Source organism: Magallana gigas, chromosome 5 (assembly GCF_963853765.1).
Source record: "Magallana gigas chromosome 5, xbMagGiga1.1, whole genome shotgun sequence".
Lineage (NCBI taxonomy): Eukaryota > Metazoa > Mollusca > Bivalvia > Ostreida > Ostreidae > Magallana > Magallana gigas.
The window spans coordinates 24,654,087-24,676,011 of record NC_088857.1 but is presented as its reverse complement, the minus strand read 5'-3'; the positions used below and the strand labels follow the sequence as shown (position 1 = coordinate 24,676,011).

Sequence of the window (21,925 nt, the reverse complement as noted above, 5' to 3'; positions counted from 1 at the left end):
CGGTATTAATCCTTACATATGTCATCTATCCAATGTTAAATAAATAAAAAAAATCTACTTCCGGTGAGATGTCTCAAATATCTCAGATAGCATTTTTTAAATAACTGTTTTACCCACAAGATGTCAGAAAGTCAAGCGATCAATACACCAGACTAAGAAAGATGATAAAAATTTGATAGAAAATGTGTTAAACCACTTTCATTTTGTCAATCATAAGTGATTGAGACATGAAACTTTTATGAATGATAGACAATTGATTGAAGATGTGTTCAACGGGTTTAATTTTGTCAACCGTCACTTCCGGTGCTCACCGGAAGGGTTCAAACAATTCATGTTTTAAACAAATCTAACAGATTTTCTTAGGTGTTTTCATCTAGCATAATACAGTGATGTACACTAGGCAAATGTACAAGAACTACTAGCTTTTTTTCCATTAATCACTTTCGTTCGTCCGTTTCCAGTCTCGAAATTAAAAAAAATAGTTTCACAAGGATCTCAGATTTGGCAGAGAGTATCGATATTTCATTGTATCGTAATAAAACAAATCGGACGGAAGACCTATTCGTTTCTCGTAACGAGATATAGTTATTATTTTTTTTTCCCACAAATTTTGTGCACGCGATTTCTCGGAAACTATCCAACCGATTTACACCATTTTTTCACAGATGATAGGAAGTGATCTGAATTTATTTTGTTTTTAATATTTTTGCCGTCGTCACTTCCGTTACCGATTTATTGCTGATTTTGTAACTTTTTCGACCCATTTTGTGCAAGCTTCATCTCGAAAACTATCAGAGATATGAATATGAAATTTTCAGGATTGGTAGACCATAGCCTGAAGTTGTGCCTATTGTTTTTGTTTTACGCCAGTGGCGCCGTTCTTAAGAGCTCACTATGGCTCGAAAGTTGGGTACAAATTTTGTTCCCATTCTTTGTACACACGATTTCTCAGAGATTGCTCGATAGATTTTCTTAAAATATTTTAGGAGTGATAGAAAAAAAATATATCTGGAGGATTTATTTTTGATTTTTTCAAAGTTCATTTTCTGTCGTCCGTTTCCTGTCCCACGACAAAAAGCTTGTGACATTCAGATCTCAAAAATGATAAGGACTTGAACATTTACACTTTGTAGGATTATAGACCTATAGTTGTAGATGACTTTCAACTATTTTGTTTTGTCCGTCATAACTTCCGGTCGTCAATGGAAGCACTTCAAAAATTATTATTTCTTTTGCATTAAATTAAATTTGCATATGAAATTGAAACATAAGTAATAATCCTTACATATGTGATGTATCCGATGTTAAATAAAAACAAAAAACTCGACTTCCGGTGAGATAGCTCAAATATCTCAGAGAGCGTTTTTTTTATAAATGAGATCTTAGAAAGTCAAGTGATCAATACATGGAACTTATATAGATAATAGACGTTTGATAGAAAATGCGTTTAATCGTTTTCATTTTGTCAACCGTCACTTCTGGTTCTCACCGGAAGGGTTCAAACAAAACAAGCTGTTTGAAAGGTTCACTGTTTTTCTTTGACAATTTTAGTAAAATTGATAAACAATAAAGTTCAAGTGTCTAATGTTCATAAAATACTAACTTTTTATTTTCACTGAGCATTTCCGTTTGTCCGTTTCCTGTCAAGAGACAACCCCCCCCCCCCCCCCAAAAAAAAAAAAAAACCAAAACAATGACTCCACAAGAATTCAAAAACGGTGATGACTTGAACAATCGAAGTTTGTGGGATGATAGCCCTAAGTATGTATCCGTGTTAACGTTTTTTTGTTTGAATTGTCGTCACTTCCGGTCGTCACTGGAAGTACTTAGAATATTTTTTCTCTATTTATTTTTACATGGACTGAATACCGGTATATTATTACACGATCGTATATATGTTTAATAAGCAAAGATATTCTATTTCCGGTCAGTTATATCAAATATCTTAGGTAGCTAGCCTTTTTACAAAATTGATACCAGCGAGATTTTAGTCACTGTAAGTGATTGAGACACGAACTTTTATAAATGATAGACAATCGATTGAAGATATGTTTAACGGGTTTTCTTTTATCAACCGTCACTTCCGGTACTCACCAGAAGAGTTCAAACAATTCATTTTTTTCACAAGTTTAACTGATTATCTTTGGTGTTTCATCTTCCATGATTAACAGTGGTGTACACTAGAGAAATGTATAAAAAAAACAGCTTTTATTTTCATAAACCTCTTTTGTTTGTCCGTTTCCGGTCTCTAGACAAAAAATCTAGATTCACCAAGATCGCAGATTATGCAGAGAATATCGATGTTTCATCGTATCATATAAAACAAAATCGGACAGAAGACCTACTCATAACGAGATCTAGTTGTTTAGGATCTTTTTGAGAAATGCAATGCTCAACAGGTGATATGACTATAAAATCATCTTTTAGAAAAGGGATTTGATTATTAACATAAAAAATGGACTCTTACTTATACTGGATCTACATGTATTATACTACATTGCAAAGATATTTTGAATTATGACTGTTAAGCTGATTTTATCATACTTATTGTTGCTCAGGTAAGCGATGTGGCCCATTGGCCTATTGTTGGTATATGTATTGATACTGGATATATGTTGATACTGGCCACCAAACTCTTTGGTTTATATTGATACTGGCCACCAAACTCTTTTGTATGTGTTGATACTGGCCACCAAACTATTTGGTATATGTTGATGCTGGCCACCAAACTCTTTGAAATATTTTCAGGTGGCACTATTGATGATAATTTCAGCCAGAAGATGGTGAGCTGGAGTAGTTTCAACAGGGTAGGTAGCCATGTTCTTTTTCTTGGAAAATTAAAATGGTTTAAAAAACAACAAAATACGCTTTTTAATCTTAATGTTAAAATACTGAATCTACAAATGAAAATAAACTTATGTACCTTATGTTGGAATGTAGGATAATTTTAGAATACATAAATAATGTAAAAGTATTCATGTAAAATTGTTCACTGTATTTCATCTACTGGTAATCTTTTGAATGATAATTTTAGAATGTAAGTTTTAGCTCACCTGAACTGCAGGTTCAAGTGAGCTTTTCTGATCACCCATCGTCCGTCCGTTTGTAAACTTTTAACATTTTCAACTTCTTCTCCAAAACCACTCGGCGAATTTTAACTAAATTTGGCACAAAGCATCATAATTTAAAGTAGATTATAAATTGTAAAATTAAAAGACCAAACCTTTTTCAAATGGGAAATAATTGTGAAACTGGGAAAAAAGGAGGGGGCGTCTTTTAAAAATCTTCTTCTCAAGAACTGCTGTACCAGTATTGTCAATATTTATATGAAAACTTCTATATATAAGGCAGATGCTAAATTGTAAAAATGATGACCCCAAGTCTAATACTGGGACCCTTAGAAGGGTTCAAAGTATGCGTTGTAAGTGTGTTCATTTATATAGGATCGGGCTTGATATTCGGAATTACAAAAACAAGGCTCTTTGTACAAACTGCCATTTTGAAGAAGAATTCAGACTTCAATTTTGATTAAAGAAAGTTTGTGATTTGTCGATTAAACTTTAAAGTTAACGTTTCTAACAAACAATGATATTAAATAAGAATATTTTATGAAATACTGGTAGATCATTGTTTCAAATTCAGTTCTACAGTAGACAATGCTGTTTGTTTTTACACCATGTTTTTGAGATTCTTTTGGTGTTTATACTTGAAGCTTTTTAATTTGTCATTGATGATTGGGAAAAGTGTTGCATATTTTATGTGTAAGGTATACCGATCAAATAAAAAAAAAAAGGGTTAGCCACAACCTTGGTATATATGAACCATGTCGATGTCGAAGATTTATTTTTGCAATGAATAATGAAGTTTATTGTTAGCAAAAAAAATCTCTGACATCTACACCATTATGAAGGATTAAAGTTGGGGTTAGAATATTCTGCAGATGTTCATATCATGATGAAGCTACATTTTGACACGCATAAAATAAAAAAAAAGAAATCGTTTTTGTTTTTCAATGTTTTGTTGTAAATAATTAATTTACATGACTGTATTGCATTAGAATGAACATTTTATGTCACCTCAGTCACTCAAGTGACCTAATGCAATTGATCTTCGTCTGTCATCGTGCTTCATGCTTTAACAATTTTACGGTTTTAACTTCTTAAAAACTACATGGCCAATTGTTACCTTTTTGGTGTGAAGCATCTCTATAGTAAAAGGAATCTAAATTCTGAAATTCATTGCACTACCACCCCCCAGGGCGTAATGGGCGGTGCCAAATATGAAAATAAAAGCCAAATTTTCAAAAATCTTCTTCTCTACTCCTTCACATGTGAGGAAAAAACTGAATGCATGGTTATGATGTCCATGAAGGCCTCTACCAAAATTGTGAAATTCATGGTCCCTGGGTCAGGGGTTCAGGAATAAGGGTGGTGCCAATATGGCCATATAGTAAAAATGTATTAGACCTTAGAAAATCTTTTTCTCTACTCCCATATATATTTGTTTAAAACTAAATGCATGGTTATGATGTTCATGAAGTCTTTTACCTAGATTGTGAAATTCATTACCCCCTGGGACAGGGGTTAAGGCCCTAGGGCAGGGTCAATGTAGCCATATGGTGAAACTGTATTAATTAAATCTTTAAAAATCTTCTTCTTTACTCCCACATATGTTGGAAAAATACTGAATACACCGTTATGATGTCCACAAACTCCTCTACCTAAAGTTTGAAATTCATGGCCCCTGGATCAGGTGTTCAGGCTGGCTGGGGGGGGGGGGGGGGGAGCAATATGGCCATATATTGTTAATGCATATAATGTTTAATAATCTTCTTCTCTACTCTCACACATCTGTAATAAAGACTGACTTCCTAATTTTGTTAACCAGGAAGTCCTCTATTAAAATTGTAAATTCTATGTCCCCTAGACAATGGGTGTTGACTCTAGGGTGGGGCCAAAATGGTGTTAATGCATATAATGTTTAACAGGACGAAACCACTAGATTTTGTGACGTCGGCATAAATTTGCGTACTAATTATTAGCAATCTGGCTACTTTATCGACAAACCAATCAGGTAAATGAGTTGCAAGGCATTGTGGGCTACTACACGTTTCAGTGTATACAAAGCGTATTGAAAATACAGTCTAATTTAGGACAACATTAGTAGAATGCACATAGATTTTTTTCTTCAGGGACATTCATCGGTATAGCTTGCACTTCTGCATTTGTATATTTGTGCATTTCTACTACCATGGCTATTTACGTAATACGTAATACAGTTACCTGTATTTATTTCTAGTGCACAATGATAAAGTCACCAATAAACAATAATGCAGTTTTTTTTCAAAATCTATTTGTACTTGTATGGGTATGTTTGCCAGTCCTTTGATACTAATAATTTTTAAAAGCAACAGTTGATCAACTAAAACAACAGTATTTTTAAATGTGAGCATGGAACAAAGCGAATGGTACGTAATCTTTCCATTTTTACCTTCTAAAGTAAAAATCAAGATGTACAAATATTCCGGCAAGCAATTAAATATTGTGTATAAATCAGACAAAAACTATGTGCGTTTGTTGAATCGTAAACATGTTGTAGACCGTCATGCTTTGTGACTCATTCACTGGATTGGAGAATCTGTTTGACATTATTACTTATTAGGTTTGTTACGTGTTTTGTTTTGTTGAGGACCTAAAGTTTGATATGTAAACAGCAAAAGATGATATATAACAATTAAATTCATAGGCTCATTCTCTAATTTTGTACTTTCCTCATCAGTCATCTGTGCAAACCTGGATGCCATTGTATATAAGATCATTTTATTATGTCAGGGCAAAGGGGGGTCACTCTAAATATTTTAGGGCTTAAAAAGTAAAGGTATGGTAAAATGTTTGTGTAAAAAATCAGCTCATAATAACGTTACCTCCACCATGTCGCCATATAAATTTTTACGCCCGCCTTGTTAAGAAATTTATATGGCAATCACGTGACGCGATTCATCCAATGACGTTGAGACATTCTAGTCCGAGGCAAAACAAAAATATTGTCACATGTTAAATAATGCTATTCATATAAGGTAGTGTACCCGACCTGTTTAAGAATTGTCTTCTCTACTCCCACACACCTGTAAGGAAAACTGAATTTATAATTTTGTAGACCAGGAAGTCCTATATTGAAATTTTTAAATTTCATGTCTCCCGAGGTAGGTAGGGCGGGGCCAAAACACTCATATGGTGTTAGGGTTGGGATTCTTAATGCAGGGTGTGGCCAAAAGCATGGCCATTTAGTGTTAATGTATAGAGAATGTTAAAAAAAGGTCTACTGACACAGAATAAAAACTGACTGCATATTTAGAACAAAACATTTGGCTGTCATCTTTTATAAAATTTCATGCAACCTACAATCTCATGTGAGGCAAGTGTTGTGGCTGGGAAGGGGGGGAGGGTATATTTGTCTTGTTATTTTATTCTGCTCAAGAATTTCAATGAAAGAAATGAGATATTTCACATACATGTGTATTTAGAAAAGAGAAAGATTCTATCAAAGTTAAAATATTGTGAAAGTTGAATATTTAAGTTATCTTTCCTTGCTTCTTCATAATGGAGTTATTAATTATTAAATGTAATGTAAGCCTTTAAATAAATAGATTCATTAATAGCATCCATGTGAACCTCCAGTGATGAAAAATAGGTAGATTTTGAACTGAAAAGCGGTAGCATCGCACGCGGTCTTTTTCGCGTATTTTTCACAGCATAGATTTTGATGTACTCCAAATGTAGTAAGGGTTTCTGATTAGTAATTTAGATATCATTATCAACTAAAACATAAGACTTTTGAAATTTAGTAATATCAACACATACAATAAAAATGTTTGCATGCATTTACCATCATATTGATTACAGTATTTAAAGCTATTTATTTTTAGAGGAAAAAATATTTGAGTGCAGAGAATATATGAGAAGTAAGAACTTGTAGGAAATCGTAGGAAATCGTATATTCTTTTTCAATATCAAAACAATGTTTACATGCTTATCACAAATCATGCAGCATTGCAATAAACTGCAAGTCAAATTGACTGTTATGGCCAAGTTAAAAGATATATTCAGTCATCCTTAAACCCACGTGTGGAACTGCAAAGCTTCTTTTATCTTGGCAAGGACAACATTGACATGTCTTGTAACTAATGTAATCACGGGAAGTGGCTTCTTTCATCGTTTAATGTAAAACACATGCTTGGAAACTTATCATTCAACCGGCTTAAAAAAGCGTTTGTGTGCCTCTGATTGAAAGTCACGTGCTAATTTTAAACTTGATGAGATTTTTTGACAACAATGGCTTCCAAAATGGCTATCTATCAAAACAAGGAACGTATTTTGAAGAAAAGCGGTAGGCGGGAGACAGAGTTAAAAAGCGGTAGACTTCCTCATAAATCGGTAGAGTTAATTGGCTAAATAAAGCATAAACAGTACATGTTAAATGATTTTGGTATAAAAACCAGATGCTGTAAAGTTGTTTAAACAGGATTCAGAAGTTGGAACAGAAGTGAAGAAACATTTTTTAGGCTTTTAACATTATTAAGTTGTTCTCTTTATGTTTTTAGCTCACCTGAGCTGAAAGCTCAAGTGAGCTATTCTGATCACCTTTTGTCTGTCGTCCGTCTGTCCGTCCGTCTGTCTGTCCGTCTGTAAACTTTTCAAATTTTGAACTTCTTCTCTTAACCAAATTCAACCAAATTTGGCTCAAAGCATTCTTATGGAAAGATGAATATAAATTGCAGAAATGAAAGAAAAATTTTCATTGAAAGCGGAGAAAACCTTAAAACTGTAGAAAAAGGGGGGTGCATTTTTAAAAATCTTCTTCTCAAGACCTACTGAGTCAAATTCAATGTAATTTAGCATAAGTAATCCTTATGGAAAGGAAAATATAAATTGCAAAAATGATGGACTAATTCTGTTTCAAATCTGAGTTATTACGAAAATAATAAGAAAGAAAAGGCGTGTTTCAAGCAGTTTATAGCATCCATGAGTCTTGGTAAAATGGGTAGGCATGACCGGGTCAGGGCAAAACAAAAGATTGACTGTTATTAATCTGCCAATCTCATTAAACTTTTAATATATTTACTGACCAGCATATTTGTATTTGCTGTAAATATTGCTGCAAAGTAATGCGTAATTGGAATTGACGATTGCTGATCTGCCCCGGCCCGGGTTTGCTTACCCATTTTACCAAGACCCGTATTCCATAATTCTAAAACGAGGTTCTTTGTTTAAAGCAGCCATGACACTTAACGATAAACGGATCGATCTGACAATGATGAATTTGTTTGTTGTGCAACAGTTCGTGTACGAAGGGAATCTTTGAAACATGCAAAATACATTGGTGCCGATTTTATGAAGTTAATTGAGGCTAAGTATTTCAATGCGTTGACAGTTTTCACATATGACGGTGGTGTTAGCTTGTTGTGATTTTCGTTTCGTTTTCATTTATGCTTTGCGTTAACCTGGGACTGTCGCTTGTATTTCCTGATTTTTACGTATCAAATCAAACAGAGACTTCGGTAAATCAAACAGTTTACTGTTTACCTGCGCAAATTAAGCAAAATCTGATGTATTAAGAAAGAACTAAAATGCAATTCAATCAGGCTATCGGTAATTCGGTATCATCTTTTGCGTAATGGTAGAATAATGCGAGATGCTCGGCATTTTCTCGAGTTTATTCAGTTTAAATAGAGTTTAATATCGCTGACGGAAATATGTAGGTATATACAAGTATATGATTCATTTTGAAAAATAAATTGTGTTCTTTATTTGTTATAGTGCATGTTTCTTGTGTTTAATTGTTTACAATTTCTATTTTCTTACCATATTTGAGTGTTAAGCTTTCGAATTATAAGCAAGAAACAGAGATTTGCTTACAATTTTATGTTTGTACACAGATCTGAGGCCATTCATTTTTTTCCATTTTAAATGCCGAATAGGAAATACCAAGTTAAAAATCTTAAAGCTGACATGAATTCATAAACACGCATTATTTCCTTTTATCTCTGACAACCGACATATTAGTTGTCGATTTCTATTGTTCTGCTCATCGCTACACACCCCCTATATAAGGCCGAAAGCACTATTCATGCTTCACCGCATTCAGGTATTTCATTCACCCGAACACGTTACCTTAGACGAAAAGAAACGCGTTTTGAACAAAAATAATATGACAACCACAGCACTGGCAAGGAATATCCAATGAACGTCGAAACAAGGCAAACTGAAATCCAGACACAATACTTAAAAAATCCTCGATAATTGTAGACCGTTTTCCTGTGTATGTTATAACATTGCACATGCGCAATCAGACACTGTGGCAGATCGAGCATTGACAATGATCGCATGGATTTTTTTGTGTAGAAACCGATGGAAACGATGTTACGTTGTTACTTTCTTGGATTGACTATCATTTATCTACTGTGTTTGATGTAGTGCCGCTGGGGTTTTCAAAAAGATGCAGACGTAATACACTCTGTATGAACGACACACGTGTTTGATGTGCAAATGAAGTAAGGCTGCACTATTTGTGCAAAATAGTATGGATACCTTGGAAATTCTTTCAAAGAATAAATATATTTTGTATTTTATTGATGTTATTGGCTGTTTCTTTTATTCTTTACTAGAAAGATTTTACTACAATATGTAGTTCATGCATTTAGAAGTCCGTGTAACTTGAATGCATCGATAAGAAAGCAACCGACCGTAACTTTCTCGACTGGTATATATATATACCCCAGTGGCAGTAGAGGAGCGATCAAAAGTAATAAGGCGACCAGACGCTTTTATGAGTTCATGTCAGCTTTAAGCTGAATGTAATAAACTCATGTGAACAAAATATGACTCAAACCTAGCAAAATTTTGAGCTCATCTTGCTTATAATTCTATGATTGACGCTGAAATTTTGGTTGATCATTAGAAATTCTATATGAATTAGAGTATGTTAAATACCTGTACACAAAAAAAAAAATTAAAGAATGGTATGCTGTATATAACTACTCTTTGGGACCCCCTCTTTATACAATGAATAATGTGAAATGTGAGTAAATAAAAACGACATCGTTAAAACAGTTTCCATAGTTCTGACACATTTCTGTTGCCGGGATAAAAGAATTATCGCTATTCCTAAGAAAATATTACAGCGGAAAATTATCCTGGTTTGTAGCCATTTGTTATTTTTTAATAAAAATGAAAATAATGGGTGGGTCATTAGTAAATTAGAGTGATGTGCCTGTCAATACGGTAACATTGATTTTTATAGCTCTTTAACATCTCACGTGACAACATTTTTCATTCCAGTGTATTCATCAATCAAGTGTGAGTAAAGTTATAAAAGTCACAAGTTTACGCGAGGTAAACAACAGTCATTTAATTATAATGGAGAAGACAAATTAAATTGTTGAGAATTTTTAATTTGAGAAATTGAGCGCATTGAGGTGCAATTTTTTTCTTCACATATATACATGTAGGATTTTTTTGATAAAATGCAATAACTATTATATTTTTAAAAAAAATACAATAACTAGTAAGTAGTTGAGGAGGAAAATGTATCTATATGCTCTCATATATTTTGATTGCTTTATTAAGTGGGGGAGGGGGGCAGAACGAAAATACAGGGAATTAGAAGTTATATATAACAGTGTACCCCTACCAAATATTTAGTTCTATATCTTGCGTAGGATCAAGCCGATCAACATCAAAATTGTTAAGCTGATTTTGTTGGACTTTTTTAGCAAACCTGAGCTGAAAGCTCAAGTGAGCTATTCTGATCACATTTTGTCCGTCGTCCGTCCGTCCGTCTGTCTGTCCGTCCGTCCGTCCGTCTGTAAACTTTTTACATTTTGAACTTCTTCTCTAAAACCGCTTATCCAATTTCAACCAAATTTGGCACAAAGCATCCTTATGGGATGGCGAATATAAATTGCAGAAATAAAAGTACGATATGTATTCAAAGCGGAGAAAACCTTGAAACTGTAGAAAAAGGGGGGTGCATTTTTAAAAATCTTCTTCTCAAGAACTACCGAGGCAAATTCAACGTAGTTAAGCATAAATTATCCTTATGGGAAGGAAAATATAAATTGCAAAAATTAAGGTCTAATTCAGTTTCAAATCTGAGTTATTACGAAAATAATGATAAAGGAAAGGCGTGTTTCAGCTTCGGTTCGGTTCGGCATCCGGTAAAATGGGTAGGCAAGACTTGGCCTGGTCAAAACAAAAGATTGGCAGTTATTAATCTGCCAATCTCATTAAAATTTCAGGATATTTGATGGACCAGTTATATTTGTATTCGCTGTAAATATTGCCGCAAAATAATGCGTATTTGAAATTGACGATTGCCGATCTACCCCGGCTTTTATTTTGCCACGGCCCGGGTTTGCATACCCATTTTACCAAGACTCGTATTCCATACTTCTAAAACGAGGTTCTTTGTTTAAAGCAGCCATGACATTATACGAAAAAGGGTCGATCTGACTATGATGAATTTGCTTGTTTATGCAACAGTTCGTGTATGAAGGGAAATTTTTGAAACATGCAAAATATATTGGTGCCGATTTTGTGAAGTAAATTGAGGCTAAATATTTCAATGCGTTGACAGATTTCACACATGACGTTGGTGTTAGCTTGGACTGATTTTCGTTTCGTATTCATTATTTATGCTTTGTAATTTAACCTGGGAACTCTCGTATTTCGTGATTTTTACGTATCAATTCAAACAGAGACTTCGGTAGATCAAACAGAGACTTCGGTAGATCAAACAGTTAACTCTTTACCTGCGCAAATTAAGCAAAATCTGATGTATCAAAAAAGTACTGAAATACAATTCATTCTATCGGTAATTCGGCATTATCTTTTGCGTAATGGTAGATTAATGCAATAGGTTTTGTTGAGATCGATGCTCGGCATTTTCTCGAGTTTATTCAGTTTAAATAGAGTTTGATATCGCTGAAGGAAATATGTAGGTATATATACATGTGTATATATGATTCATTTCGAAAAAATAAATTGTGTTCTTTATTTGTTATAGTGCATGCATGTTTCTTGTGTTTAATTGTTTACAATTTCTATTTACTAACCATATTTGAGTGTTAAGCTTCGAATTATAAGCAATTAAGATACAGAGATTTGCTCACAATTCTATGTTTGTACACAGATCTTAAAAACTAAAGATTAAAAAAGTAAAAAATTTGTCAATATTTATTAAGAAAATGTTCAAAGTCTGTTCTTCCAGAAACCAATTTTAACAACTTATTGTATTGTAAACTTAACCTTTTTTCGTTATTATTACTCCTACTGTACATGTGATCCTTGACTGTGTTTGTGTACATTTGTATAAACTGATTTTGAACCTTAAATACCAATGAACTGGTCTTGAGTGAATAAAAGAATTGAAAATCTTAGGCCATTCTTTTTTTCCATTTTAAATGCTGAATAGGAAATACCAAGTTAAAAATCTTAAGCTGAATGTAATAAAGTCATGTCAACAAAATATGACTCAAACCTAGGGAAACTGTGAGCTCTGTATCTTGCTTATAATTCTACGATTGACGCTGAAATTTTGGTTGAACATTAGAAATTCTATATGAATTAGAGTATGTTAAATACTTGTACAAAAAAAATAAAAGAATGATATTCTGTATATACCTACTCTCTGGGGTCCCCTCATTATACAATAAATAATCATCAATTTTGATAGTTTTTCAGACACGAGTAAATAAAAACGACATCTTTAAAACAGTTTCCATAGTTTTGACACATTTCTGTTATGGGGATAAAATAATTATCGCTATTCCTAAGAAAATATCACAGCGGAAAATTATCCTGGTTTGTACGCGAGGTAAATAACAGTCATTTAATTATAATGGAAAACAAATTAAATTTTAGAATGTTTTAATTTGAGGAATTGAGCACATTGAGGTACAATTTTCTTCTTCACATCTATACATGAAGGATTTTTTAAATAAAATACAATAACTATTATATATTTTTTTTAAATACAATAACAAGTAAGTAGTTGATGAAACAAATGTACCTATATGCTCTCATATATTTTGATCGCTTTACAAAGTGTGTGTGGGGGGGGGGGGGGGGGCAGAACGAAAATATAGGGAATTGGAAGTTAACAACTTAACAGTGTACCCCTACCAAATGTTTAGTTTTATATCTTGCGTAGGATTTTCTTATTCTGGTAAAAAATAGTATTTCATGAAGGTACAATGTCAAAGATTACGTGTATGCAAAAATAATTGTAAAATTCGAATACTTGACAATATTTATTTTTTGTTATTCTACCGAGGGACCATATGGCACAATATCTTTTGAACGCCAATTGTGGCTCAGGTGAGCGATGTGGCCCCATGGGCCTCTTGTTTAAAAATAAGTATGAACTATTATAAAGAACAATATCAATAGTTATATTAAGGTTCTGGAACATTGCTTAGGATTGGAGATCGTTTAAAATTAATTTACACCCACACACACACACGCGCACACAAACACAGACACGCATATGGCATATTGTTTTGCTACTGTTTGTTAGTTGGTCTTCCAACAGTTCATTTAATCTTGCAGAGGTTGCACATACTGAAATTTAATTTTAGATTTATTATAAGAATAACAAGTTCAAGTTCTGTTTTTGTACAATTAAGCAATTTTTGACAGAATTATGCCCCTGGGACTTTCAATTGGAAATTCCAATTATTTGCTTTCCGTTCATTATTTCATGCGAAAATTGAACAAATTAATTACTGATATCACAAAAAAAAGTGTTTTAATTTATAGATGTTATGTAGAAGGCTGTTTCTTGAATGCTCTTGAATTGAGGTACCTGGGATACAAGTCCACACTTGATAGGTTGATGCATCCCAGATAGTAGCAGTAGATGATCTCTATTGACTTTAAGTCCATGTAATGTATGCTGCCCATGATAAAGGCTTGTGCATTTTATAATGTATATCCAAGGGAGGGTGCACAAGTGTTTCACAAACAACTCTTGTTAAATTCTTGAAAACATGTAAACGTCAAAATGATTTGATTTTTTTATTAGAAAAAAGTGTGCTTTAATAATAATTTAAAATTTAGGTAAACAGCATGGAGTCGAAACATGGATCAAAGCATTTCGACATTTACCGGTACTCATTTTCCAGAATCAAAACATCTGCACATTTTCCAGAATCAATGTTGGCCTGCGAAGAGCAGTGAATGAAGAAAATGTACATGCAAATGACAGTTAGGCCCAATAGTGTATTCCCTATAGTTATTCAGCACATTTAAATCAGGATATTTAGATACTAGTAGTTATGAGTTGTAATGAGTGGGGTTTTTTTACCCCACACAATAAATTGTTTGGGATATGTTTTTGAACGTGCATGGTCACGATTTTGGTCAGATTTTTTTTCTCTATTTTTAGCTCACCGAGACGAAGTCAGGGGGAGCTTATACTATACCCTCGGCGTCGGCGTCCGGACCTGGTTAAAGTTTTTGTTGCAGGTCCTGTATCTAAGCTATTACTCGTCCTATCTTCACCAAACTTGCATGGATGATGCATCTGGACCTACTTATGGACTTGAAAGACTTGGATGCTGAATCTGAGTGCTAAATTTCAGATGCTGGAGGAGGTTAAGGTTGTTGGACCAGGTTAAAGTTTTTGTTGCAGGTGCCATTTGATAGCAATATCTAAGTTACTGCAGGTCCGTACTTCACCAAACTTGCATGGATGGTGTGTCTTATGATACTGATGCACCCGACAGGCTTGAGTGCTGAATCTGAGCTATAGGTTTCGGATGCTGGAGGAGGTTAAGGTTTTTGGAGCAGGTTAAAGTTTTTGTTGCAGGTGCCCTTTGATAGCAATATCTAAGTTACTGCTGGTCTGTACTTCACCAAACTTGCATTGATGGTGTGTCTTATGATACAGATGCACCTGACAGGCATGGATGTTGAATCTGAGCCATAGGTTGCGGATGCTGGAGCAGGTTAAGGTTTTAATTGCTAGTGCCATCTGATGATGATATCTTAGTTATTACTGGTCTGAACTTCACCAAACTTGCATGGAGATGCGTCTTATGTATACTGATGCACCTGACAGGTTTGAATGCTGAATCTGAGCCATTCGGATGCTAGATGAGGTTTAGTTTTTTTGGAACAGGTCACATTTTTTATAGATGATAGCTTGCATAGTTGATTTAACTATATTATAAATGAAACGCAGAGGTTGCTTCACATGCAGAGCTTGATCTCCATTATCAAGGATGCTAAAGAAATCTCCTACCTCACTCAAACCTGCTCGATAGATAGATGTGTTTGTTGATAAATGATATAGCATGATTCCTATGATATAGTATTGTATGGTAAAAAACAATATTATTTAATATGATACAATATAATATCATATGTAATATTATAAAAAGCTATATGATACGATATGATATTGTATCAATTTTTTTGATATTTTATGTCAGGATATTGTAACATGATATTGTTATGTACAGTATTGTATATTATGATACAATATTGTATAATATAATATTGTATTATTAATTTATTATTTTATCACATGATACTATTACATAAGATATTGCAAAATTAATATTGTATCCTATGATACAATATTGTATATTCTATAATATTGTATCATACGATAATGTATAATATGATATAAGTTTCTGTAATATATATTTATATCACATGAAATTGTATAATATGATACTTTATATTATATAATATCGTATCATACGATATTGTATAATATGATATTGGTTTATAATATGATATATTATCACATGAAATTGTATTGTATGATATTGTAAAATATATTATTGTTTCATATGATACAATATGTATAATATAATATTGTATTATATAATATTTTACTTTATCACATAATATTGTATCATTTGATATGATACAATGTTGTATCAAATTATATTGTATCATATGATACAATATTATATTATGTATAAAAATGATACAGTATCATACAATATCATACTATATTATACAATATGATATCATATGTTTCAATGTTATGATGTATTATGTAATATGATATTGTTATATAATACTATATTGTTTTATATATTATGATATTGTATTATGTGATCAATTACAATAACGTATAACACAATACAATGTCATATCATACGTTACAATATCATATCTCATCATTGTTTATTACGGTATGTTATTGTATTATATGATATATGTTGGAAATATGATGGGATGCAATATTTAATTTTATATTATTGTATTGATTAACATATGAACATATGATTATCATACAATTTTTTAACAGATGATATACGATATTGTGTCAAAACAGAATCCATGAATATCCAAGATCATAAAGTATGATTTTCATTTAATATGATAAAGGTGGTCTCATAAAGGTGAAGTATCAGAGGGTGATGTCTCGTCTCGGTGTGCTTTGTAATCTGTGATTACCTATGTTTATTGTTTAGTATAGCATTAAATGATTTATTCTTGATGTTGTCATGTCAAAAACTGTCAGGAAAGAGGACAAATGACATAAAAAGTAAATCATTTAATATTGATATTTACGTTACCTTCATAATATAGATGAAATCAATGATTTTTATGCCCCTGCCATAAAATGGCTTGGGTATATAGTGTTACCCATTTAGTCATTCTGACATTCAGTCCTTCTGTCCTGTCATTCCGTCATCATTCCTTTTCCAGTCATTATCTCGACAACCGTTGCACACATTCAACTCAAATTTAATACATGGATGTCTATAATGAATATACAGGTTGAGTTTGAATTTAGTTCAGGTCCAATGTTATGCCTCATGAACTAAGAAAAAAATGAAAAATCCTCAGTTTCTGCACTCTAACTTTTTAAGGGATGCATATATGAAGCCGATATTTCATATGTAGGTTATTTACAATTAAATGACAATTGTTGTTCAGGTGAGTGATGTGGCCCATGGGCCTCTTGTTTCTATGCTTATGTGTAAATAATCTAGTCATACAATATAGTTTGGTTGTCAAGGAGATGAACTTTATGAAGAAAACTAATATTTGAGATAGTTTTGGTTCATCAAGTGTAGCTTTCATGAAATCCTCACAACATATAACTGACTCTACTTGATTTTGTTGAAATGAAACTCTTCATTGCAGGATCCCTTATCAAACAGGAATTACACTTTCTGGGAATGGTTCTACCAGGCCATGAAACTGACCAAAGAACACTTGAGGGGTCCATGGAAGGAAGGGTAGGTTTTTGTTTATACACGGCTGCTAAATGGGGCAGTCCTGTGTGTTTTTTTGGTTTATACAACCTCGGGGCCATTTAACTTGGCCAAGCACACTTTTGATCTCAATCTCACTTATAAAGATTGATATGTAATTTGAGATTGAGATCAAGAGTAAGGTTTCTAAGTTTAATGGCCCAGGGACCACTTGGGTATTGATAAGATTTATATTTGTTAATATATACACATGAGTATATCCTTTGATTCGGAATATGATACATCTAGCTATAGACACATAAGAATTAATTACTGATGTACTTGTAAAAAGAGACTAATACTATAATTTTCCTTTCTGTCATAGATACATTAATGGCTTCATCAGCAAGCTGGACTCACAGCGGCACCTAGAGAAATGTCCCCTGGGCACATTTCTGCTGAGATTCAGTGACAACTTTATCGGTGGAATCACCATTGCCTGGCTAGCTGAGGACAAAACAGGTGAGATGTGTTAATTTTGCCTTGATTTCACATTTATTTCATCTCTTGATACCTTTCTTTAAGTTTATGAATAGGAAGATTTGGCAGACATAATGATAGTTATGAGCAAATGATTTCAGAGTTCTCAATGAATTCTACTGTGGTACAGAGCACATAAATTGGGTTTTACATAATCATTGGCTTTTATTTAAAACAATAAAAATGCTTTCTTTGGTGTTTCATAAAGGTAGTGAGCATTGCAGAAAATATACACAATGCATACATATCACATGTACCGTTGGTACGCAAAATGTACCGTTTTTTCGACCCCATTCACGGTGTACTGGCAGAACACCAAAATTCACGGACTATGAAATTTGTCCAGTATTTTGAATTTTTCACATGCTGCTATTTTCCTCTCATTCTCTCTCATGAGACATTGGAAAACATCACCTGTGTTTGACATGTGACCTACCCATACTTGTGTGGTGTACTCAAACCAGCCTGTGTGAAGGTGTCAACTACCAATTAGGATAATCATCCGTATTAAAAGTAGCTTTGTTTTAAAAGGGTTTTTAATTATAAATAATAATTTAAATATTTTGTAATTTGATCGAAAAACTTTTAGCAAACTTCAGAAATATACATGAATCTAAACCAGCTCTCTGTACGTAATGTATATGATGAATAAACATGTTTATTATCATGCTTACGCTGGAATAAAGGATTTTTTATGTGCAGAAATTTATGCAAGGTTGCATTTGGTGATCTACTCTTACGTTATACTATGTAAAGTTGGTCAGCAAACTATCATCTTAACTTGCACAATTCATATGATTCGTGAAAAAATTATGATTATAAAACATTATATGAGATTTTAAAGCATAGAAAACTTTGTTACAACATTTGAAATAAGGTATGTGTGACAAAATACATTTGTTGGTTTAGAAATAAGGTGTTTTATCAAAAGTATTGAAGCGATAATCAGTACCGTTTTTTGTAACATTTTTTGATGGGCAGTGTACAATTTTTTCACCCAAATTCAAGTTTTTTGTACAGTTTTGTGGTCTTCAACTTATCACATGTACATGTAAAATAATGAGGTTAAAAGGCAGAAACTCAAAACTCTCCCTGCATAAAGGACTTATAGAGGAAAAAGATTTTTTAAAAATGTATATTATGAAGACTTATTTATTGCAAGATGAAAAATTATGTTTTGTTTATTTATTCTTTATGTCAGAGTTTAACAGTTTCTGTGTGGTACCTTATATGTATGAATCTGAGATATATTTTGTTTGTACAGGAAAGAAACAGATTTGGAATCTGCAGCCTTTCAGCGCAAAGGACTTCCAGATCCGTGGATTGGCTGAGAGGATTAATGACCTCCCCCAGCTCCACATCCTGTATCCAGATATCCCCAAACAGAACGCCTTCAGCCGATTTATGACACAAACAAGTAAACTCAACCTTCTTAATTAATTGGCTAAGATTTGTTAAACTTTTTAAAACTATGTTATAACTAATTTCTTTAACCACCATGGTTTAAGGAATTTTTTTTATCCAAAATTGATTTCCGTATGAAGGGAATATAATCTATGTAGTTTACTTGACGTATGTCCATCACCTCCATCTTTCTATACATAATATATGAACAAAACAAGACATGGTATATGTTGCTCTTTGGCACCATCGTGACTTTAATTTTTACATACAGTAACACATCACGTAAGATTATATAAAACAAGCATTCTGAGAGTATTGCATAAGCAATACACGTCCCCTACCGGTTTGTGGAAATTGTGAAAACAATGCACTGTTATGCAGTATATCGAACCCGAACATTAAAAAATTGGAATATGAAAAACTAATTTTCTCGAAAATATGTCAACTAGATGCTACAAAAGTGTAAATTTGATCTGTAGTTTGACATTTTGAAGCTGTTCAGCAAATTGCATATTATTCCTCAAACGCATAAAAAAAATAAGTGTGGAAAACTGAAGTGGAAAAGACAGACAGACGGACCGACGGACGCAGAGGGAAGCTATAGTCCCCTCCTGTGAAAACCGGTAGGGGACTAATAGATTACATAATGCTACTGTACAATTGAAATTTGATTGAATAATGTTGCAATTCTGCATTTGATCTTAATTTGGTGTAATTATAATCAATTTCAGAATGGTAATTAATAATTATATACAAATATGAATTCAATTAATTAGCTGTATTGAGAAACTGAAATAGAAATTTAGATAGTATTACGTAATATCGTCAAACAAATTCCTTGTGGTCTGAAAATGCCATGGACTTGATTAAACATTTATCAAGTTCAGACCCCAAGGAAAAATAAAAGGAGGAAAGAAATACTGGTGGGAAAGAGCAAAATCATAGCTAACGGGATAAACATAAACCCTATGCTATTTCAATATTAGACTACAAATTAATTACCATTACCCAAGCTAAACAATACAATGAAATAAACATATATTCAATGCAACAAAATTAATCTATACTACTATATTAAAATAATAGACTCGAATTTTTGGGCTCTAATAACGATAAATCGGAAGAGTACTGTCTTTTGTTCTATATATTCTAAGCATCATTGGTAATTGAAGATAACCAATTTGTTTTCATTTTTTCTCAATCAAGCTTCGCTATTTCATAATCAACGAAAATTCCTTAAAAAATTACGGAAATCACTGAATTTTTTGGATTTTACAATATTGCGCATGCGCATTACATTCACACTAAATCACGGAAGGATCTTTTTTTTTTATGTTTCCACAATATCACATTTGCATGGATAAACTCAGAGACGATAAAACAAATGCGTGTAAATTTTCATTGGAAATTTTTTTTTCTTCAAAGAAAATACGGGAGATAACTCTAACACAATGCAAATACTATAAAACATCCCGAGAGTTTCGAATGTCAACATGGTGTGTAAAAATCGTTGTTGAAGAAATGTTGAATTCTGCTGCAATTATAGAATTAAACTTTTCGAATAAAGGTATTTACAGCTTCAAAATGGTTTGTTTGAACAATTTGACTGTTATTGTTTTCAATGCAATTTTCTGCTACATTACGGGTAAATGGGAGGCATTTTAACTGAGGTGAAGGCCCAGACACAGTTACATTATTCCAGCTCAGCAGAGTGTAGTGAAATTAATAGCATTATTGTAGGCTTAAAGCTTGGTTATGCAAATGTCAACAGTATACGGTGTGTCGATGTATCTATTTCATAAATGTCCGATATCATATGCTGTGTCAACCCGTGCATGCACAGGTCAAAATCTAGTAACTTACTACAAAAGATAACGGAAGGGATAAACATATGCCCTTCAGTAGCCCATCAATAATGTCGACAGAGATAAATACATGCTCTGGATACAGCGTCAAATAAAAAAGTATACAATTTTAACTAGACTGGGTAATTGCATCTAATTACACGAATTAAATGGTCTGATGTACAATTTAAAGGCATCTGATTTCCAATGTCCCAGGATTCTAATTTTACCGTCACTTATTCTGGAGTCTGCACACTGAAAAACCATGCCATTTTGAAATGAATGACTATTAATTTCCCCAATCTGGCTATTAGTGAAAGATAAACTTTTCTTCAGTATTCCAGAAAATTTGATCCTATAGTCACAGATGTGCATGGTACGTAGCAAAATAAAGGACCCCCTTGCACTCCTCTTTGATTAATATAATTCTTAAGGCACTGAACTAGGCAATAATCTGAGTCCTAAGCTCCATGAATTGTTAGAAAGAAAGGTTTTCCCAGGCAATGCTTATGTGATACAAATTTAATCAATATTGTGTCATTTACGATAAATTTGGTTAAATTTAGCAGATTTTTATTTGGAACGGTTAAGCTGGACGTAATTTTGCCGATTCTCAAAAAACAAAAACATTGCTCAAAATAGAATTTTTTATATAGATTGGATATAGTATGTTTTACAGAATCAAGGAGTTCACATAGTTTATTTTCTTTTGACTTAAATGTTTTGCTTTAAAATAAATATTGAATTCGACACAACTAGCAGCGAGCTGGCAAACAAGAACCATGATATCTTTAACCTTGCATGTTTGTTTGTTTATAACCTGCACCAATGCCTGATAATCAGTGTTAAATAAAATACATTGGTTAGTCAACATTTTCCCCCACACTTATATTGCCACAACTATTGGGTAAAGTTC

General features: G+C 33.0%; 1 protein-coding gene across 5 annotated transcripts in view; it reads left to right on the top strand.

The window, feature by feature from the left end:
* Positions 1 to 21,925, top strand: part of LOC105335326 (signal transducer and activator of transcription 5B) — a 179,915-nt gene that overhangs the window by 144,340 nt on the left and 13,650 nt on the right. For all 5 annotated transcript variants that reach the window (XR_010714000.1, XM_066084668.1, XM_066084669.1 and 2 more), the window contains 4 exons: positions 2,749 to 2,807; positions 17,172 to 17,266; positions 17,607 to 17,743; positions 19,026 to 19,178. Coding sequence is in view for 4 of the 5 variants with exons in the window: in XM_066084668.1 (XP_065940740.1) it covers positions 2,749 to 2,807; positions 17,172 to 17,266; positions 17,607 to 17,743; positions 19,026 to 19,178 (444 nt within the window). In the remaining variant the exon portion in view is untranslated. The remainder of the gene's footprint in view (positions 1 to 2,748; positions 2,808 to 17,171; positions 17,267 to 17,606; positions 17,744 to 19,025; positions 19,179 to 21,925) is intronic.